Source organism: Homalodisca vitripennis, chromosome 4 (assembly GCF_021130785.1).
Source record: "Homalodisca vitripennis isolate AUS2020 chromosome 4, UT_GWSS_2.1, whole genome shotgun sequence".
Taxonomy (NCBI): Eukaryota; Metazoa; Arthropoda; class Insecta; order Hemiptera; family Cicadellidae; genus Homalodisca; species Homalodisca vitripennis.
This window is the reverse complement of record NC_060210.1, coordinates 52,132,880-52,157,499: the sequence shown is the minus strand read 5'-3', so window position 1 is coordinate 52,157,499 and position 24,620 is coordinate 52,132,880. Positions and strand designations below refer to the sequence as shown.

Sequence of the window (24,620 nt, the reverse complement as noted above, 5' to 3'; positions counted from 1 at the left end):
ATGTTTATAATCTATTTGGCCATACTTACTAGATGCGCATCATTAATAATAATAATAATCTACTTTCTTCCAAAATGATTCGAAAATATTGTAGTATATCATACCTTAAAGGACGTTACCGATCACGCTTTTTAACACAAAAATGCCAAAATAAAATCTCTAAATGAGCACAGTTTCTCCACTACTATTACCAAATGTTTGTACAGACGTTCATTTAAAACTAGATTAATTTAAATATTGTCAGTTTTATTAAAATTATAAGAATATTGACGTAATACAATGCCAACGATGTTGTATGATAATTAAAAGGCATTACGAATTAAGACCATGTTTTAGGAGATTATATAGTCTTAGGGAATAGATATTACAATCGGATAGGTTTTCGTGGTAATATTAGCAAGGATGGTTAAGGAATTAAAATGTGAGAAAATCCAAAAAGCCCTAAAAACCACACAACTAATGAATGTTATTGTGGAACCCAACACTCAACAAAAGCACACACCAAATTACCAAAATAACCTGGGTGGTAAGAGAGAACACACGCGTCACTCAAACGAAAGGAATTAACCGAACTGAAGCGAGCGAGAGTCCGGGTCCGATTGTTGGCAGCAGCGCTACCAGCGGCCAAACTGTGAACTATCACCACCTAGTCATTCCTAAACACCGTACACCAATCTTGTCTTGTACTTGCATCATTTTGTTCTTATTATGAAAGATCCAAGAGAAACTATTTTCATCACACGAAAATTAGTAGTTTTCAATGTTGGAGTACATGACAACATAACTAAAATATTTAACCCTTTAACGCTAAAGGGTTTAACAAGATTTTGACTTTGGGATACCAATCATCAGCGTAGTTAAAAATGTCAGCTATAAGGAAAACATTACAATTTATGTACAACGGTGTTTGTTTTGATGTATTTTTTATAACTGCAAAGATTCTGACAATAGCATCTTGTTGAGCAGCAGTAAATTTCATACAATATAAATACAATGCATTATATTATTAGTTTTATTCACTATTTAAGTATGTATCTATGTAAAATTAGTTCGACTTTTCTGACGCGCGTTATTGAAAAAAAACAAAGAATAAATTCTTGCAATTTTAGAAATTGATATACAGTTTTATAAAGTTACATATTTTATAATCAAATCATAATAGTCCATGAGCCGATAGTCTACTTGAATTGTACAAGCAGGCAACCTCGTTTTTCTTGAACTCGATGGAGGAAGTTTCCCAATGAAAGAAATATTTCGTTGGCCGTGATGTTGTTGAATGTCGGAGAGGGATGGTACCAACAGGGTTCAAAATGTGAATAGGTATTTTTCCTAAGGTAATATGTTTTAGTTTAACGTACTTAAAACTAACTGTCAGACCAATCGGTAGTCTACGTCGTAGGCCTACGTTAAATTTTTGATTCCTACAAAACGCGTATGTTACGATTGATTTTGTTCATATGGGAATTCACTTCATTTCAAGAAAACACAGGCCTTGTGCTTATAAAGTACAAGTTGGCTCTCGCTCCTGCAGAACTGGCAAAAACAATACATTATAGTTATTATACTTGGTGGTTACGACGAATGATACAAGTTGCTACCTGCTAATGATTTGCATACAAGACCTTGACCACTATATAAGACTGCAACCAATTAATTTAGTTGGAAACAGATGCGTGTGTATACAATGCTGATAGGCACGAAGATAACTATGTTATATTTGCATCTATTATAACAGTACACGTACCTGCTGGAAGTGAAAGAGTGCACAATACAATAATTATAGTACATATTTTGCAAGTTACTGTTTTTTATTTATTTTTTTGGTGCGAATGCGATTGTATCCATCGTTATTGCCGTTTTTGGAAATTGGGAGTAACTCCGGGAATTGGAAGTAAAATCCGGTAATCGGGGAGACAACAATTTGTTCACGACCACTCAAGTAGATACAGCCTACGGGTAGAACAATGCAGTCTAACACTGTTGTAATTCAGCGTATGACTACTATAGGATATGATGTCAGTCTCACTTACAGACTGTGTCTGCATGTTTAAGCATCCACTAAACGACACCAATTAAACATTAATTGGAGCTGGAATAAAACAAACCGAGCGACTCCCCGGGACCAGTCGGTGTCACTGCCCGTGCTGGCGCCGCCAACACTCTACAAACACGTGTACAAAACTAAGTTGTAAATAGTGTCAATACTTATTTGTACAGTTTATATCAAACTAGGTGTGAGTACGCTACGCCACGGGTCGCACGCATACTTTTGGGGCTACAGGTAATTTCATTGCTGAAATGTTCTGTGGACCCGGACAGACAGACAGTCATAGGGAAATAATGTTTACATCCCCCCGGCAGATAAGAGAAATGCCAGCCTGTGGGTCATAGGCTTCGCTGACAATTAGCTAAACCCCTTGAATGAAGTGCACAAGCATAAAATCATTCTTGCCGATATAAATTAATTTTAATGTAAAATTTAAGGTTTATTAAGAAATACTTCTCTTGATACATCTTGCAGAGAATAAACTCCATACGTTCATGTTAAAATATCATATAATTTTACATATTTGTTTAACAAATTTATTTAATTTCCGATTTATCGTTGCCATCATACCCATAAGAGGAATGAAAAAACTTCGTTAACTCTCTCCAAATTCTATGGAGAAACGCACAAACATGGAACTCAACGTTGCCTGTACTGTATAGAAACTAATTTCCCCCCAATTCCTCGAGTTATATGCTTCAATAACATTCAGCCAATAATAGTATATAATGTCACAGCATACTCGCTGTTAAAATATCACTAAAATAAATTCAATGCTGTGTATTTCAAATCGGACAATTCATCATTCAATTCAATTAGCGCATGTCACCAAAGGCAACCACTATCAGCTTCGACTACGTTGTGATAAATTTTCATATTTAATAATCAAAACTATGAAGGATCTTATTAAGGCTGATGGAAATGTAATGATCCCTATGTAATTTGATCCCAAATACAGGTCTAAGAAAATTACAATCGTAATCATAAAAAGTAAATCATGTTTTATTACGTTTAATAAAGTTTTTATTTCAATATATTGTTTTTTTTTAAATGAAGGAATAAATCTCAAAGTAAATGTTACAGAAATAACCCACACACGAAAATGTATCTAATGGATTTTTATACAAGTTGATCCGTATAATTTAAAATTATTAGAACTGTATTATTTCATATACAGTGACTGTCTCAGAGCCTCCAACTTGCTGATACTGCACGCAATAATATACTGTTTGGCGGTTAGTTTCACTCACTTTAAGGCGCACAATCGTTTCTTTTTAATCCATATAGATATAATTTGCTTACATTACACACCTAACACCTAAAATTTAATATCTGCATATACTCATCCTTTGTATTGCCAGAATATATTTTGTACGTTAAGTTCAGAGCTCTTTAAAATAACTCCCTAAATACAAAAAGAAAAAAAATAGAAAACAACAAAAAATCATTACTCGTAATATAACAGGGATTTAAATTATGAAATTTCGCAATCAGGCCAAAATAGTAATGGAAATTGACGTCCCACGAAGTAAATTATATTTAAAATTGAATATAATTTAAGAAAATTACACGTGTAATACGTGAAACGTCTTTTTCTTGACGAATAATTTCTTTTATAAGTAAGAAACATGTCACTCCCTGAAACTATGGCATACCGTACAAATTTAACATTCTTTACCTTCATGCATTTTTATCCGAGTCTGATAAAACAATTCCCTAAATTTGCAATTTAAAATGCATATAGTTTACCACGGAGTGATCAAAACATATGTGTCAATTTTTTCTGTACTGAGGAAAGTAATTTCAAAATAAAAAATATTTTACAAAGCCAAAATCGGTCGTAACACTCTAAAGTATTCATTATTGACCAATTCGCCGCGTCATTGAGAGTTATAATGCAAAATTTTCGAACATTTCATATGTGTGTGCATGCGTGCGTGCGTCGCACGTGTGTGTGTGTGTGTGTGTGTGTGTGTGTGTGTGTGTGTGTGTGTGTGTGTGTGTGTGTGTGTGTGTGTGTGTGTGTGTGTGTGTGTGTGTGTGTGTGCGTGTCTAGATTTAAAACACTGGTTACGTTTTCATGTTCACGAATTTTAAAAGGAAGGACATGTTTTTGTTGTGTTGGCTAAAGTAGTTTCTTAATCCAACATGGAATTGTATTTTAGTAAAGTTTGACAAACTTAGATTAAATGTAGATTTTATTAACTTAAGAAGTATTTTATTAACTTTATTATCTTTACCTTATAACCCGTGTGTTCAGTGAAGTTACTCGGCGATGTCATTATAATGTTTTGTTTCATATTGTATGTTGGTTTTTTAAAACTACCTATTCCAGATAATTTTTAGCGTAGTATCACGGTTACAGACTAAAACAGGTGAGAGCATAATTGAAGCAGTAATTTTGATTATTATTTATGAACCATCCCGTTGTTGGAAAAATCGCGGAAGGGGACGAAGTCAGGGTTGTATCAAGACCTTGATACTGGCTATGGGAATGGTTAAAAACCCAACAGAATTCTGGAAATACGGTTACAGTTACCGAACGTCAATGATCTCGGAGTTTTTCTCGTTTGAACTAAACGATAGTACAGTAGAAATCGATTTCGGGAATTCGAGATTGGATGTCAGCAGCAAGAGAATCCAAATCTAGTCACCTCACTGAGTTTTGTATTAGTGCAAGTGTAGCTAATACAATCTAAATTATTAGTCTTAGGACTAGTAAACAATTTGGTAGTGTTGCGTTATCTCCATAAACGCAAGTTTTAGATCTGGCCGTAGGATCACGTTGTTAATTGTTTTCCAGAGATATTTCTGTATTCTACGTGTTCTGTGGACAGCAGTAGCAAATATCCGTTCTTATTTCCAAACCTCTCAGGGCGTTTGTTACTTATTTAGACAAAATGTTATTCCTTAGCACGCTAAACAAGAACGCTAATCCAGAATCTTATCAATGAAACAGCTACTTATTTGAAACCGCGGCAAAATTACGACCCGGGTTGAAAATATGTAAGATATTTTCACACAACCATGCGAATTTGCAGATACCGGCCAAGAAATTCATGGTGAAATGGTGGCTTGTGTTTTTAAAGATTTCGGTTATTGCATTCCAAACCAGAAAGGTTTTTGAAAGGTATTTTAGTACAATCTGATCTGGGCTTGCTTGGTAATATGATGAGGATTAGAAGATCATGAGGTATATAATACACATTTTTAGGTATATAGTTCCTTGATGCGTCACTTTATATAGTGGGACGATCCCATCGTCTAGAATCGAACCGACAAAGGATGTTCACAAATCAGTGGAGGGAGGAGCAGTTTCCTGTTACTATAATCTAAACTAAAAATAACAAAATCAGCTTTAAATAAGTTGTGAAAAGCAAAGTAAACGTGAATTTCGGCCTCTTTCTTATAATTGGAGGCAGGATTAGGTCCGGCAAGGAACAATTCGGTTTCCTTTTAAAAATCGTCATTCATTGGAAAAATGTTATCTCGTCACAGATAGAAGATATCAGGAGATACGTAGACTGTACAATGCAAATCACGAAAATGGCCACAAAACAAATGACCTTACTTCGTTAAAAGGAAGAAAAATTAAAATTTCCAACACAATGAACGAATGATAAGTTCGTACAAAGTATGCTTTTACTAATCTAAACTGAAAAAAAAGAAAACCATTGACAAAACCTGATTCATTTGGTCCTAGCACCACCGCGTCAGAGCTCAACTTGAAAGCAACAGTTCCAGTAAATCCTTGCAGAGACAGATATCCGCATTTTATTCTCATGAAGTAGACGTTTCATACTGAGGGATCATATATCAACAGCGTCTTATATTTTATCATATTTTGGACGTTATTGTTATAAATAAATACTATAAATACTAACATTTCATGTAGTTTTTTCTATTTCAGCTGATTTTCACACTTGTTACAGCGCATGTAAAGTTAAACATTAACTGGCACCATGTACTTTATTTTTTAATCACTTAAACTCAGGAAGTTCATTTATAGACAAACAGAACATTTTGAAAATACATAATATTTTTATATATTTATCGATGTAGTCGTTAGGGGTATTAAATTAAGTATTCTCTTTTTGAATTGAACAGTGCTACTAGTTGTTGTTTATTAGATCCTTAAAGTAAAAAAATATTCCCAGTAGTCCAGATATTGTATATGGCAAGGTGTTAACCATTACGATATTTATCCGTTCTGAGTGTAGATTAACTAACACACATACCATAAATAAACAATCATTAAATTAAATTTGATTTCTTAACAGCTTGAGACCGACTACAAATAATTGGAAGTCATACATATTTGCTTAGGAAAGATCTTGATACAAAACTAATGACAAGAAACCCTCTTCTTGGTTACTCTACCATAAAGTAACAGTCTATTTACGAACTGTTTGTGTTTATACGTTAATTATTAGTTGGACATACTTTTTATTGAGAGGAGAACTGAATGTCAGCTACTGGAGGACAACGATATCGCTGGTCCAGGGCGCAACATAAAGAAAGGGGTAGTTGGCTATTGGGGTGTGTTGAAACTATTGGATGGGCTATCTCCGAGTGGACATGGGACGTGTAAATGGGGTTGAGTTGTATCTATTGACGTGTGTGAGCTGGAACACCGAAATAAAAGGAAAAATATAATAAATGATGGATTTATTCAACTGATTTTTAGAGCACGGCTAGAAAGAGGTTACGAACATAAGGAGCGGTCCCAAAGCTTGGAATCTTGTTACGGCCTTGGCATTTGTTGAAATGAGCTCATTAAATAACAGTAACCCACTATCCGAGTACAGCAGACCACAATGCGCGGTACACCCCTGTGACTGAGGATAGTATAACTGAAGTTATGGTAATGTATGCTGATAGTGGCCAGAGAATACAGTCTATATTTACTTTATGACTCTGAGAGGTCATGAATGAACCGCACGTTCATGGTCGTAAACACGGATTGATTGTTTACGATAACTAAGCACTTGCGCAATTCTCCGCTGCTTCCGCGTGTGCAACAGACATCTCATATAACACACATTACGTGGTAGGCACCAAACAGATATCCTACATTCCGCTCTCTCTCTCTCCATAGCTAATTAAACTGAAGTTCCGAATCAGTTACATTCCAAGTTAAACGTCATACATCATGTTATGTTACTGCCCAGTTAGAAATAATATAATTCTCTCTTCTTGCTCCCGCTCTACATTCATGGAGCTCCGTGTGACATTTCATGAGTATTTATATGGGGTTGTGATCTACTTAATTTAAAACATGACCATTCAAAATTCCCAAAACTGAATTCAAAATATAGACCAGTACAGAAAACAAAAATATACTGCTCCAAGCTTAAGCATATCCGACATTTAATTTTATGCTAATCGAAATATTTCAAGAAAAGCCGAATATGTGTTACTTAAAAATTAAATGTTATTAGTCCAAAATATAAACATGTCTAAAAATGCGTATACCGGACGAAAATATATTTGTTCATGTACTCATGGTGGTACGTGAGGTTGAATATTTCGATTTCATATATACTTCCACCGATTGCATTTCATTTTCATTCGGATACGATGACCGCTCGTAAGAGTACTGTCAAACTATTGATTGATTAGGTTAAATGCATATGGTATATGATACCGAAGATATGTCGTATAAAACTTCTGAACTCTCCACGGAAGCGTTCACTATAATAGTTTGACAATGGGGGAACCATGAATGTTCAAGGTCAACGTCCTTAATTATTTTCCAAATTTCCATATATTACAAATAAGATAATACCCTTTACAGATAGAAAAAAAAAACACTCTCACACCAATATGGAACATGAACTATAGACAGATATTATTTCAAAAAAAGAAAGTACAGCCTGTAGGCTGAAATTTAATTTTTATTTGGCCAAGTATACCACCTGTGACGTTTTGATAATAAAAATTATCCCCTGGATTTTGATACCAAAACTTCTTGCGCAGTAGTAGTCATTAACGTACTACCTTAATTTTGTTGATTTTGTGTAAACTTTTAAATACTTCGCTCAAGTCAGTTTAAGATATATTCACTAACATAAAGTCAGTGGAGTGGTGTGTTTCAGATGGAATAAATAACAAATATAGCAAACATTGCAATTCTACAATTCTGCTTCCACCATACTTCATTTATATTGAGTTAGTAGTATCACGCTAAGTAGTTTCCAATGTTACAGGCTGTGAAACACAAATAGCCATAGTTATTCAATGAGGACACTCTCTTTTCAAATGTTTTCACGTTTACGTTTTCGAAGAAACTTAACAAGCCAACTTAATTTAAATACAAACACTCCAATAATCATTGACTTTTATTTTTGTGATGCCTTTCGTGTTCAAGGAACACATACATAAAATTATGTTCCAATAAGAAGAAGCTGATAAAATGTTAACAAGCCAATTGAAAGCCTTCAGAGTTAAATATAGCTGTATAATTATACAAAAACAAATAATTGAAAACTTGACTGTACCAAAAAAATGTTAATGTTACACCATTATCAGTCCCCTCACACGCGCCGTTCCAAACAAAACCGCATATATTTTATTGGGTCTCGGTGACATGGGGTGTATCTTCTACTCGTATAACAGAGGTTATGTATGCTTAATTATAGTGATATTCTCTGTAATTATATAATTGATTCATAGTGTGAAAACTACAACAACAGACCTAGAAATCACTTTCAAAATTATGTAATAAGACAAAATATATTATCCGCACCAAACCAGCCAGTTTGTGTTTAACGGAGAAAGTGTAATAAATAATGGCAAACATTCTGCGACAGAACTGCTAGCTGTGAACAATGGGCGCCTACGCACAGTGGATACCAAACGCCGTATCCAGCTGTCACGTGGGTTGCCGATGACAGTGCGCAGGGGCACACCCAACTCTTAAATCACTCAACAGCCTATTGTATGTTCGATTATTGTTTACACATCGCGTTGGTCCGGTATTCTACTTGCAGAATTAAGAGGATATTGTATACAAATGAAGAAAAGTTCAAATCACTTTAATCTAGGACGTTTATTATAAATTCTGTTTATGACAATTGATTAGTACACAATCAAATTTCGATGATAAAACAACATTTAAATTAATAAAGTAGTAAGTGTTATGAGCTTTAATCAAGTGAAGACCTCAATTAGGTCCCAGGAGAAGTTAAATAAGACTAAAGCACTTTTTGAAAAGTGGTTATGTACACATATTATGTGGTTATGAATAGTTTCTATATTATAAAATGTTAATCTCTTTACATATATGCATAGGTACGTGGAGATACGAGTAATATATTAAAATGGTAAAAATAGGTCTTTTGTACACGACGTCACTCACTTCGACAGTCGATTAGAATCTATAACGATCGATGTACAGTATACTATCAAAACCCGCACACGATCAAAGTAAATAGACGGTTCTACAAAAAGTGGATCATGTTCTATTTTTCGGCCGACCCGCTTGTCAGTACACAGTCGTAGAAGAAATGCTTATGACGCAAACAACCGGTGTCACACAAGACCAACAGTTTTGTCTGGAGCCGACTTTTCTTGCGAACTAACGTGATGTTTGTACAAGTAGCTTTGTATTTTTAACATAAGTAATGTTCTAATTACTTATTAACTAACTATCTTTATTTCCTTTTTGTTAATTGTGTATGAAGTAACTCTACCGATATACGATCAAATTAACAGAACTCATCGGAGAGAGAAAACAAGTTTTCAAACAATGTGTGGAACTACCTTCTCTTCTAAATGTTCCTTCTCGCCAGGTTGATCAGTACCATGTTTCTTAAATATATAAATTGTAAACTCCTATTCGGACAACATCATACAAAACCTTATCAAACTACGATACCGGACTAGCCACATGACACATTACCTAGTATTGGGCGTTATAGCAGTGAGTTCAGGTGAGCTTTGAGAGGGAACTTTTTCTCACTCGGTTATTTTAGAGTAAGTTGAAACGAATACATCTCGAATTGATCAAACATAACTTTTTCTTGGTAAACTTGGGTAAACCTCGTGAACTTCTGTTTCGGATCTAGCGGGGATATCGAATTGAAACGATACAAGATCAGCCCAGGGCACGGCGACGTAGCGCGGCCCGCTAATTGTATAGCAGTTTAGTGCGCATAAATCACAGGACCGGCCGCTAAAAATAAACGATCCGGGGCCACAACGGTGCTGAGAGGCGGTCATTCGGGTAATTGGAGTCGCTCGGACTGGGTGTGAGACTGTACCAGTGTCCCACATTACAGGCCTTGCCGGGGGGCAGAAAAATGGCAACTTTCTCGCACAATTAAACTGGCGGCCGACGGACCGAAGTGATGGTGGACTGTTGGTAGCTACCGATCACCCCGCACTTGAGGGTCGGTGGAGAGACATTAACTTCTTCGCACAATTAAACTGGCGGCCGACGGACCGAAGTGATGTGGACTGTTGGTAGCTACCGATCACCCCGCACTTGAAGGGTCGGTGAGAGACATTAACCATCTTCGCACAATTAAACTGGCGGCCGACGGACCGAAGTGATGGTGACTGTTGGTAGTCTCCCGATCCACCCCGCACTTGAGGGTCGGTGGAGAGACATTAACTTCTTCCCGCACAATTAAACTGGCGGGCCGACGGACCGAAGTGATGGTGGACTGTTGGTAGCTACCGATCACCCCCGCACTTGAGGGTCGGTGGAGAGACATTAACTTCTTCGCACAATTAAACTGACGGCCGACGGACCGAAGTGATGGTGACCTATTGGTAGCTACCGAACACCCCGCACTTGAGGGTCGGTAGAGAGACATTAACTTTCTTCGCACAATTAAACTGGCGGCCGACGGACCGAGAAGTGATGGTGGACTGTTGGTAGCTACCGATCACCCCGCACTTGAGGGTCCGGTGGAGAGACATTAACTTCTTCGCACAATTAAACTGGCGGCTGACGGACCGGAGTGATGGTGACCCTATTGGTAGCTACCGATCACCCCGCACTTGAGGGTCGGTAGAGAGACATTAACTTCTTCGCACAATTAAACTGACGGCCGACGGACCGAAGTGATGGGGACCTATTGGTAGCTACCGATCACCCCGCACTTGAGGGTCGGTAGAGAGACATTAACTTCTTCGCACAATTAAACTGGCGGCCGACGGACCGAAGTGATGGTGGACTGTTGGTAGTTCCCGATCACCCCCGCACTTGAGGGTCGGTGGAGAGACATTAACTTCTTCGCACAATTAAACTGGGCGGCCGACGGACCGAAGTGATGGTGGACTGTTGGTAGCTACCGATCACGCCCCGCACTTGAGGGTCGGTGGAGAGACATTAACTTCTTCGCACAATTAAACTGACGGCCGACGGACCGAAGTGATGGTGACCTATTGGTAGCTACCGATCACCCCGCACTTGAGGGTCGTAGAGAACATTAACTTCTTCGCACAATTAAACTGGCGGCCGACGACCGAAAGTGATGGTGGACTGTTGGTAGCTACCGATCACCCCGCACTTGAGGGTCGGTGGAGAGACATTAACTTCTTCGCACAATTAAACTGGCGGCCGACGGAACCGAAGTGATGGTGGACTGTTGGTAGCTACCGATCACCCCGCACTTGAGGTCGGTAGAGAGACATTAACTTCTTCGCACAATTAAACTGGCGGCCGACGGACCGAAGTGATGGTGGACTGTTGGTAGCTACCGATCACCCCCGCACTTGAGGGTCGGTTGGAGAGACATTAACTTCTTCGCACAATTAAACTGGCGGCCGACGGACCGAAGTGATGGTGACCTATTGGTAGCTACCGATCACCCCGCACTTGAGGGTCGGTGGAGAGACATTAACTTCTTCGCACAATTAAACTGACGGCCGACGGACCGAAGTGATGGTGACCTATTGGTAGCTACCGATCACCCCCGCACTTTGAGGGTCGGTAGAGAGACATTAACTTCTTCGCACAATTAAACTGCGGCCGACGGACCCGAAGTGATGGTGGACTGTTGGTAGCTACCGATCACCCCGCACTTGAGGGTCGGTGGAGAGACATTAACTTCTTCGCACAATTAAACTGGCGGCCGACGGACCGAAGTGATGGTGGACTGTTGGTAGCTACCGATCACCCCCGCACTTGAGGGTCGGTAGAGAGACATTAACTTCTTCGCACAATTAAACTGGCGGCCGACGGACCGAAGTGATGGTGGACTGTTGGTAGCTACCGATCACCCCGCACTTGAGGGTCGGTGGAGAGACATTAACTTCTCTTCGCACAATTAAACTGGCGGCCGACGGACCGAAGTGATGGTGGACTGTTTGGTAGCTACCGATCACCCCGCACTTGAGGTCGGTGGAGAGACATTAACTTCTTCGCACAATTAAACTGACGGCCGACGGACCGAAGTGATGGTGACCTATTGGTAAGCTACCGATCACCCCCGCACTTGAGGGTCGGTAGAGAGACATTAACTTCTTCGCACAATTAAACTGGCGGCCGACGGACCGAAGTGATGGTGGACTGTTGGTAGCTTTACCGATCACCCCCGCACTTGAGGGTCGGTGGAGAGACATTAACTTCTTCGCACAATTAAACTGGGCGGCTGACGGACCGGAGTGATGGTGACCTATTGGTAGCTACCGATCACCCCGCACTTGAGGTCGGTAGAGAGACATTAACTTCTTCGCACAATTAAACTGACGGCCGACGGACCGAAGTGATGGTGACCTATTGGTAGCTACCGATCACCCCGCACTTGAGGGTCGGTAGAGAGACATTAACTTCTTCGCACAATTAAACTGGCGGCCGACGGACCGAAGTGATGGTGGACTGTTGGTAGTTCCCGATCACCCCTCACTTGAGGGTCGGTGGAGAGACATTAACTTCTTCGCACAATTAAACTGGCGGCCGACGGACCGAAGTGATGGTGGACTGTTGGTAGCTACCGATCACCCCGCACTTGAGGGTCGGTGGAGAAGACATTAACTTCTTCGCACAATTAAACTGACGGCCGACGGACCGAAGTGATGGTGACCTATTGGTAGCTACCGATCACCCCGCACTTGAGGGTCGGTAGAGAGACATTAACTTCTTCGCACAATTAAACTGGCGGCCGACGGACCGAAGTGATGGTGGACTGTTGTAGCTACCGATCACCCCGCACTTGAGGTCGGTGGAGAGACATTAACTTCTTCGCACAATTAAACTGGCGGCCGACGGACCGAAGTGATGGTGGACTGTTGGTAGCTAACCGATCACCCCGCACTTGAGGTCGGTAGAGAGACATTAACTTCTTCGCACAATTAAACTGGCGGCCGACGACCGAAGTGATGGTGGACTGTTGGGTAGCTACCGATCACCCCGCACTTGAGGGTCGGTGGAGAGACATTAACTTCTTCGCACAATTAAACTGACGGCCGACGGACCGAAGTGATGGTGACCTATTGGTAGCTACCGATCACCCCGCACTTGAGGGTCGGTGGAGAGACATTAACTTTTTCGCACGATTAAACTGGCGGCTGACGGACCGGAGTGATGGTGGACTGTTGGTAGCTACCGATCACCCCGCACTTGAGGGCCGGTGGAGAGACATTAACTTTTTCGCACGATTAAACTGGCGGCCGTCGGACCGAAGTGATGGTGGACTGTTGGTAGCTACCGATCACCCCGCACTTGAGGGTCGGTGGAGAGACATTAACTTCTTCGCACAATTAAACTGGCGGCCGACGGACCGAAGTGATGGTGGACTGTTGGTAGCTACCGATCACCCCGCACTTGAGGGTCGGTGGAGAGACATTAACTTCTTCGCACAATTAAACTGGCGGCTGACGGACCGGAGTGATGGTGGACTGTTGGTAGCTACCGATCACCCCGCACTTGAGGGCCGGTGGAGAGACATTAACTTTTTCGCACGATTAAACTGGCGGCTGACGGACCGGAGTGATGGTGACCTGTTGGTAGCCACCGATCATCTTTCACTTGAGGGTAGGTGAAGAGACATTCATAGTGACTTATAGCAAGACAATTCCTTCACCACGGTTCACGTTTTCATGTGATAAATGTCTTCTCCCAGAAAACAAATGGTCAGTGCACTCCGCACCAAAATAGTCTCAAGGTGAATGGTTCGCCTACCCCCTCTACACCCCGCGAACAATACTGTTGCTAGTTTTACACGTAGGGAAAAGTACGTTTCAGTCTTATTGTCCGTTGCTATAAAGGAACATCATATGTCATTACCGCAAACAAATATAGGTGCTTTTTACTCATTTATCTGTTTTGCAGGCGGCATATACACCAAACAGGGAGTAGTGACCATAACCACGTGACCAATAGCGGAAACAGCTGGTGGTCAGCAGCGATATGGCAACACCGCATCAAATGTCATAGGATTGTTTTGTTGCGGGCTGCTCTAGTATACAATCCCGTAACTAAAAAAGACGTGCCAAATTTGTGAATTGAAACTAAACACAATACAATATTTCTTCTGGTATCCATCAGCTGATGGAAGCGCTTAATTATTCTACGAGTGATTAGCCTATAGATCGATTGCTGTCTCACTGGTGTAGCTGGCACGATAGCGATTAATATATCGTTGCTACCACGCCTTACATGTGATTGATTACTGCCAAAACTTATTCTAAATCCAAGGACAACGTTCCCATAGCTAGCAAGAGTGACACTGGTCTCTTCTTCAGTTTTATTCTGAGTATTCAGTGAGAAACGCGGGCGTTTACAAGTCAAGTGTGAGGCCCGCCCGCTTTCATCAGCTCTGCCAAGTCCGAGTCTAATCGCCCGAATGCCCATTGTTCGCCTACATATTCCCGATTCGCTCTGGAGATAACCAACTGTATTCAACAGAATTCAGATTTCACCCTGGAACTTCTACTGGTTCCGTGCCCTTACGTCACATGTTATCGCAAGAATCAAATATAAAAAACAACTATTTATTATAAAATAAAATGTTTGGATTTATTCAATTTCCAAAGGGATTTTAACTGTAGTATTTACATTTTCTTCACAAACAGTACTCTAACAGGTTTTAATTTTTTATTTATCCGAATTTCCTCTCTCTTCGTTGAGCGTTAGCAAAGCCTATCCCTAGTTGGGTTGGAAAAATTCATGTCATCTACGTGTATCTCAAGAACGAACTAACCTAAAGACTTGAAATTTTGCAATGAGCTTAATTTCAACATAGCTGTAAAATCGAGTTCGGTGATGGGGCATAGACCTCCATGGGACGTGGCTGGCCGTTGGCAAATGTTTATACATTTGTCTTGCAGGTAACCACTAAGGCAACGAGAAAATCATATAGAGTACATAAACTCGTAAACAGAAATGGGTACAATCATAGCATACAACATTGTAACACATGTAGCCTGACTACCTCGACGTAACAACTAACTACTGTAACTACAATAAATAAGTCTTGTGGCACGTATTAAAACTAAAATAGTCATAATTAGCTTTAAATCCGGTTGTTGCACGTTTGACCGCACACATTAATGAAGCTGGATGTACCGATTGTGTCATCACGACCAACCGGTCTGGACATGTCATTAAATGATAACATCTGGATCCGCGCCAACGCGCAACCAAATCCATAAACCAGTTCAGTATTCTTATTTGTTAGTATTCATTGGCTACAATCACACAAATCGTTTCTGAAAACAAAAGATCACCGAAGATAATTTCAATTTTAAAAAACTTAATCACATTTGAAAAATAGACTTTGACAGGATAGCGTAAACCTGAATCGTGGCGTATATAGAAAATTGTAACGGGGGTGGGCTGACATAGTAGGTTGTTTAAGAGGTATAAAATAACCTCAAAAAATGGAGGCTCAAGAATCTTCGCCCGGGAATTTTTTGAGCTTTGAAATCTCATAAAGGTGTTTTAGGTTAAAACTATCTCTACTGGGTGCAATTTTAGTGCTCGTTTTTCAAAATTTCAGTGGGTACGGAAGTTTGAGCCCCTGATCCCTCCTTTATATACGGCCATGAAATCAATACAGTAATAGATTAAACAAGACAACAAGAACAAGCTTTAAACTCAGACAGACAGACATGTAAAAACATCATGGCATTGGCTGTTAGTATACCAATTAACCCGTTGATTGCTTTAACTAAGGACATATTTCACTATCATTAAATTAACTGGATGAGTTATTGTAGTTAGATCTGGGTTGAACCGCCAGTCACCGAATCGTGCCGGTTAGCCTCTGGGATAAACCCATTTCACCCAATTACCCGCAGGCTGATAGCTGAGTGTGGTTACGACATCGGCGACATGCCTCAACGTACGTAACACTGCATTCAGCGCACCACCTGTGTTCTGGTGCCTATCTGTAGAAAGGGAATGTTTTAATAGACCAGTAGGTTCGTTGTGGTTATTGACAATACTAATTAGAGTTGTTATTCCTGATGGCAAACACGAATTAATAAATTTCACAACCACTGTAATTATCCTCACATTACTAAAAGAAACTGTAGTCGTTACAGTTCGGACGCAAGAGCCGTGATCGATCTGAATTAATGAACCAGTCCACAGCCCAGTTCTGTTTACGAAAACGATACGGTGTCCCGACCTTGCGGCGACGGACTGGACCGGCGACTGACCTCTCCTCACACACCGAGCTGTGGCCGCCCTACCAACAGCAGGCCTACCTGTGTCCTTACGCACACGAACAATAAAGTTCCAAACGAAAACAGCTGTTTTGTGGCATTCGAACGTACTTTTAAAGGCTAACAAACTACTGCAAACAATCTAACTAGAAATCTTATTAGTTTAACTTCCACCCCAAAATTCATCTACCACCACAGGTGATATCCAGTGTGCTGTTAAACCGCTAAGTCACGTAACCCTGAAGCGATTACTTTTTTCATTCACGACTATATTATTGATTCATCGTTTTGTTCATTACTTGAAAAACGCAAGTTTTATATCTAAGCTTTTACGAATACCCATAATTACCACCGGCTAATGAGCAGCTAATTAGTTCACAATTAGTTGTTGCTAAGTAATGTTTCGCGGATTTTATAGCTTACACAAACATATATATTTATTCTATCTTTGTCTTTTTTTATGCTTCAAGTCTTGAATCATGTTGTTGTTGTCTTGAGTGTTTCAAGAAAACAACCACCATAGCTTGAGACTGGAAATGGCATTGATATGTTAGTTGAGGTATATATCGTATGTATCGTAAGAGCCAAATTGAGGAAATCCACACTTTTATTTCGTAGGGATACTGAAACGCAATGTATTAAATTCGCATCACAAAATAAATATGTACTCCTTCATGGCATTCCAACTTGTTACAACCAATCATCAACAGGTTTAGGTGAGAGCGGCGAAGACTGAGAGGAATTTCGTGTTTTAGTACATCGCCACCGAGCAGGCCGAGCCGACCTAGATACAGTGACGACATGCACATAATGACACTCGGAGAGAGACATCTACAGGCGGAGATTGTAACCCGGCCACGGCCCTGGCGCTCCCCGTGAGAACACTCTCCTTGTGCGGACAAAACCGGCAATCGCCATTTCTTTGCTCGCTTTGCAAAAACGCCGAATTTTGGAGTGACGTGCATAAAATGTGAAGGACAACCAAGCTTTGGACCAGACAGTGATCACTGTAAAATAATGCTGAATGAGCTGTGTAATCAACTAAACTGGGAATGTTAACAGTGAAGACTCTTACTATTTTGATGTGGTTTATGCATGTATTCATTGCCGTACATATAGGAAATACCTGCAAGTATATGATAAAAATCAGATTCACCAAACATTGTCCTTATAGATAAGAAACGCGTGCTCGAACCCATAGGAATAATTAATTTTGGTAACGGACTCCAATAACGTGTAGTAATTGCATACACGCAACAAAAACCACACCGACTAGAAAGCAGTGCAATAGTTCGTTCATATAATGACAGAAAATTATACAATCTCTTATGTGTTCAAAGCTGCAGTATGTACGGTCGTCAAATATAATGAGCGAGTATAGAGGCGTAGCGTGCTTGTGATAGCGATCTACTGGCCGTTTAATTGTATATTACTGTCCATGTTCGACCTTGGTCAGGAGGGAGGATACGGCGACAGTTAGCTGATAACAGTTGGCCTTGCAGTCTGTTCGCTCAGTCGAATATAGAGTTGTAGAGCCAAAGTAAATGTTAGAGCCACAGAGCAGTACTCTGAGCTACTAGTCCTTTCAAAAAGGTGTTTGTGCACAACACGAATTCTGTGCTCCTGATAAACCACACTGCTAAAAGGATTTGGCGCACAAAACGAATGCTGAGCTCCTGATATGAAACTTCGTCAGTAAGGTTACTGAGCTCAGGCTGATCCTGAAATCTTTGTACGTGGCGTCGTCAAGATGGATTGGTTGCGCGCACAACGAATCCTGATACACAGAGTAAAGCACTCCCGAAACGTCTCACCATGAAAAGCGTACGTCACAACAGAATGAATCCTGAGCTCTTGCACGATCAATGACGCCGTGAAAATGTTGGAATGCGCAGATCGAGCTATAAGGTGGTGGTAGATCTTCAGAAGGGTCGACGTATGGATTATATAACAGTGGCGATCGAATTACAAGTGGACCGAGATGCTTGAGTCAGAGGCGCCACGCAGCCTGAAACGTTAGGGTGCCATGAACGAACCCTGAGGTACACCTGCAAGGACTGTGGCCACTAACTCACTAACTGGACATACAAGGGAATATAGTTCACTGACTTTTACAATATCCTTGCTCGCTTACAGTTATTACTATTATAACATACTGCTGGAAACATTAATAAGTCTTAAAGAGCTCCTGAACTGACTGGGAAATCTATAAATATGACTGGGTAATATGGAAAGTATTTACACGTTACTTGTTTATATACCTATCTTAATTATAGTGCACATTTGTGTGTAGTGCTGGCAATTACTAATCGACAGTTTATAAAATAATTGACTTTATTATAGTAGTGCATGCTTAGTAAACGAGTAAAACTTACGATTTCTACCACTTTTCTTCCAAGTCCGTCCATTGTAGCTGCTTTATTTACTTAGCACTGCTTAAATCACTGTTACATCACTATATATCACATACACTATGTTTAATAGCGTTTATACACTCATTGTCTTCCCAACTGTTGCTGTTCCAATTTACTTGGTGTTTCTGTTATTTTGTGTGATATTGTTACTATACGATGCAATTATTACGATTTCAAGAGACCATACTTTGAATGCTACTAGCTAATGCGATAAACATTTCTCTTATAATTTCACAATTATATTGCTTCACTGAGTTCTGTTGTATAACGATGAAGAGGCTAAGATGATTGTACGAACATTTAAGTATTGTGAAGGAAACAGGATTTTTCCGGACATTTGCCATCCATCGTTCAGTGAAATAAGAAATCAGTAACACTACGTTTCGAGTTCTGCAATCTGATCTCTTCGTAGATTTAAGTATTACCTTTAAAACGTATCAAATTACAGCAAATGAAGGGTTATCTACACGGTTAAATTATATAAAGCGAACTTGAAGTTTACTGTACAAGAAGGAAACAACAAAATGGGATATATACGTAGAAATAACAAGTAATAATTACAGATCGCATTGAAGAATAAACTTGACTGAGTTACTGCGTTCAGTGTAAAATAAAATTAAGAATCTCTATAGGATGAGTATGAGTGAGTTTTTGATATATCATCTCTAGGTTTCTTCTTAGTGGTAGTGAACATTTTCCATACATACATCAACGATACATGTACACATAACATTTTAATTGTGAATTTGCTTTGGTGAGTTACACAAAAGGAACTATAAAATTGTCAGGAATGTAAAAAAAAGTTCAGGCACCAAAAGGAAGATACTTTTATACAAACGTACCGGCAATCGATCATCGAGTTATCTTAAAACTAGAACGGCTAACAGATAATTTATACATTTTGTCATAACAGAGTTAACGTATTTACAATCTCTAAAGATGGGTGGAGGGGGGTGTAACAGGATCATGAGTAAGGATATCACGCCGAAACTTGGTGATCTAATAGATTGTAGATGTTGTTTTTTGAACACGCAAGCAGTGTTAATTCGAAAGCTGAGGAACTTGGGTCTTGTAGAATAATCAATTTTTCAACAAACATCTTCTGATATTTTGCAGATCTTTGATGCCGAGCAAACTTGAGTATGTCACCGCTGCGCTATTTGGGATTGGGACCAAAGTTACACAGGTTTATAAATCGATACTGTGCAAATAAAACTACACTCCCTGTTCTGTGGATTTCCAAAGCTTGTTTCGGTAGATAGATATACGTAACCTCTTGATCTGTGAGAAACAGCTGTGAGAAATTGTTCGCTTTTCATGCAGAAAGTAAAGCAGTAAGAATTCCACAGCATGCCTTGCGATAAAAAAAAAAATAATTCTTTAATCCTTATTTTAGCATATGGGATCCGGATACTAGACGTTTGGCATCACAAGCGCTGTTAATAATTCAGATTTGTTTCGAAACAAGTTTCGGACATTTTTTGTGGACTGTGAAACTTAAGATGCGAGTTGTAATTGGCCTCATTCATTCCCATAGCGTTTCACTAATTGTTTGAAAGTTCTACTTGTCAGGTGTCAGTCAGTACGATCGATAAGTGAGAGCATTAAGTGACAACTCAATATGCCCGACATTGTTACAAAAGAAATGAGAAACCACTCCAGTACTGTCACATAATTAATTATACGTTAAAACACAAGCAAACGATTATATTTACTGTAAAAAATGTTTTTTTTTTTAATCAACAAGTAAAACGTTAAAATTACAACAGTTTCTTCGAGTCGAACCATACATCAAACGCACTCGATCTGAAATCTAATTAAAACACTTTGGGACAGATGACGAAGGAGTGAATGGTATGGGTGCGATCTATTTACTTAAGGCACACAATTAACACCCCTGACCCAGATGCCTGGGCGTGGCGAGCGAGGCCCAGCCGTTCAGTTCAGTAACATCTAATTACACGACATTGTGGGCCGGTACACATGTAACAACAACAATAGCTTGTTAGGCCTTGTTACCGTTGTTGTTGGGCCGCAATTGGCCCCTGACGCATCATTAGAGCCCAACAATAGAGCAATGGGCCGGACTCAACGTTTGATGATTACGGTGGTTTTCTAATCAAGACTTCTGACTGATGACGGGTCCGCGGCTGATTGATACCGCGCAGAACTGTTAGTTGGGCTTCCAGTCATTCGTCACTCCGTTATTGTCTGAGGTACAGAGAGAGGGAGTTGTGTCAAAACATGTTTAGTGTTATTGTATACGCCATGTTGTTTATTGTATCGTATCGCGCAGTTTGATATGAATGTCAAAGCAAGGAGAGTAATTTAGATTACACGAGGATAAGTACAATGAAACATTACAGTTCCATCTAAAAGTTATGTATATATTGAGAGTTAGTGATTTATACTCGATACATCACTACTGTCTTCAGAGCAGCCATTTAGAATACACAGCATTGCACGATTTAATAATGTGAAACCGACAGATAACGCGGCTGTTGAAACTTTAGGGTAATAAATAAACAAAGGTTGAGTTGTCATATTAATTGGAAAAGATTACATGATTTAAAAGACAGACGGACACAAATTACAATATAACAACTGGAATCCTGGCAATTAAGAACAAGTTTAATAAAGTGAAAAATGTGTTATTAAAAAAGGTAATTTACGATATCGCGTACACGTAGTCAAAGTCAGACGACATGTTTACGCATAGTCCAAAGGTGACAATCACTTGGCTAACTGTTACACACGAGACTTTAACGTCCGGTAAGCGGCGTGATATTAACATCAAGTAGACAAAAATGATGCAGACAGTTTTTGGACGGTTATTTTTATACTTCGTAGTACGGCCCTTGATGATATTTGCCTAAAAGCAGAAACGAATTTTATTACTCCGCGAGGATGGGTTTGATTATTGATTGACAAATGAAGTAGGAATTTTACAAAATTGAATAATTAGGTCAAAGGAGACGACTGCAGATTTATTAGAATTTTTTAAAGTATGAGTATTAATCATGAATCTTAAAATGAGATAATCCTTTTTATGGTATACAAATGCAGAACATTACATTAAAAAATAGTATACCTAATTTTAGAAATTGAAATGTTTTATTACAAAAGTTCCATTCTTTTAAACAAAATCATGTAATTCTCTTCAGTAAGTAATCTTACATACAAATGCAAATAATTTCACATTTCTATTATTTGTGTTCAGGAAAGGTTTTCAAAGAGCTGTGACTAAAAAATAAATTCAACTATACACCGATCGCTCTGAAAATCTCCTTATTGCTGTTTTGATAGAATGTTGACTGTTTATACAGAACGGAAGGATGTGGAATTTAAATCTTAAAAACTGTATTGATAACCTAAAAAATATTTTATACTGGACGTATATTGTATAACTCCGGAAACACGCCCACCCTTTCTGTAATCTTAACATCAAATGGTGCTTTAGGGAGGGAGGGGGCAGAGTCAAATAAAGCTTTCTAACTATAGTTTCATATGTTGTGTGGAATAAATGACAATCAATCCACATGGTAGTGCGCCGCGGCGGGACACCCTAATGATCGAATGTGATGTATCCAAGGACTCGCTGATGTCGTATGAGACACGACATGCTGCTCATACGTGTTATACACTTCACTTGCTCAATGTCCTGAACAGTTCACTTGATGTTCCCAGGTTATCACCAATACCGAGACGAGTACAATTTCACGGGCGGGACACCCTAATGATCGAATGTGATGTATCCAGGGACTCGCTGATGTCGTATGAGACACGACATGCTGCTCATACATGTTATACACTTCACTTGCTCAATGTCCTGAACAGTTCACTTGATGTTCCCAGGTTATCACCAATACCGAGACGAGTACAATTTCACGGGCGGGACACCCTAATGATCGAATGTGATGTATCCAGGGACTCGCTGATGTCGTATGAGACACGACATGCTGCTCATACATGTTATACACTTCACTTGCTCAATGTCCTGAACAGTTCACTTGATGTTCCCAGGTTATCACCAATACCGAGACGAGTACAATTTCACGGGCGGGACACCCTAATGATCGAATGTGATGTATCCAGGGACTCGCTGATGTCGTATGAGACACGACATGCTGCTCATACATGTTATACACTTCACTTGCTCAATGTCCTGAACAGTTCACTTGATGTTCCCAGGTTATCACCAATACCAAGACGAGTACAATTTCACGGGCGGGACACCCTAATGATCGAATGTGATGTATCCAAGGACTCGCTGATGTCGTATGAGACACGACATGCTGCTCATACATGTTATACACTTCACTTGCTCAATGTCCTGAACAGTTCACTTGATGTTCCCAGATTATCACCAATACCGAGACGAGTACAATTTCACGGGCGGGACACCCTAATGATCGAATGTGATGTATCCAAGGACTCGCTGATGTCGTATGAGACACGACATGCTGCTCATACATGTTATACACTTCACTTGCTCAATGTCCTGAACAGTTCACTTGATGTTCCCAGGTTATCACCAATACCGAGACGAGTACAATTTCACGGGCGGGACACCCTAATGATCGAATGTGATGTATCCAGGGACTCGCTGATGTCGTATGAGACACGACATGCTGCTCATACATGTTATACACTTCACTTGCTCAATGTCCTGAACAGTTCACTTGATGTTCCCAGGTTATCACCAATACCAAGACGAGTACAATTTCACGGGCGGGACACCCTAATGATCGAATGTGATGTATCCAAGGACTCGCTGATGTCGTATGAGACACGACATGCTGCTCATACATGTTATACACTTCACTTGCTCAATGTCCTGAACAGTTCACTTGATGTTCCCAGATTATCACCAATACCGAGACGAGTACAATTTCACGATTTTACTTTCATCTCTAACAAAAGCGTAAAGCGGGTGTAATTTTGCAACGTTTTGAACGGTGGAAAAATTAGACTAGATTCACTTGGCCGATATCTATTTGTGAAGTGTAATGGACGTTATCAAGATCCACATGCGGGAAGCGGCTAAGATCCATACGGACATGTGGCGAAGAAAGGAGCAGATGACGTCATGACATGAGCCAGACCTTACATTACGTCAGAGGTTAGTCTCAGTCACGGCATTTGATCAATCAAAGTCCTTGGTCGTGTTCTTGCCGGGCCACGCCACAGCCGAACTACACGAACTGCGACCATACCATGTCTGTACATATTACGGTGGAGTTTTCGCGATGGGAAATTGCTCGAGTTGTTGTATTCACTAACAGCATGGGCGCTAACAGCGTTCATGTCTTCGGCAATCTGAAGTTAGCTTTTGAAATGAACAAATCAAGTTGCTATAAAACAACTAGGCTACATAACACACAAGAAGCGTTAAAGGTGGTTCCTTCACTTCACATAAGTTACTATTACAAAACCAGGAGATCAGAGAACATACACGTAATAAAAGTTATGAACAGTGAATGCTCTATGATTAATCGACTAATCGTGTAATATTGTGTTAGTATTGGTTTCATTAT

General features: G+C 39.8%; 1 protein-coding gene across 16 annotated transcripts in view; it reads right to left on the bottom strand.

Moving 5' to 3' along the window:
* Positions 1–24,620, bottom strand: part of LOC124359309 (TLD domain-containing protein 2) — a 498,415-nt gene that overhangs the window by 52,818 nt on the left and 420,977 nt on the right. Inside the window, exon 1 of one of the 16 annotated variants that reach the window (XM_046811958.1) lies at positions 19,045–19,310. The exons of 11 other annotated variants lie outside the window; for them this stretch is intronic. In XM_046811958.1, the coding sequence (XP_046667914.1) occupies positions 19,045–19,077 (33 nt within the window). In that variant the 5' untranslated portion in view covers positions 19,078–19,310. Of the gene's footprint in view, positions 1–502; positions 622–19,044; positions 19,311–24,620 lie in introns of those variants that run through there. 4 more of the 16 variants (XM_046811953.1, XM_046811954.1, XM_046811960.1 and 1 more) reach the window with 4 other exon arrangements.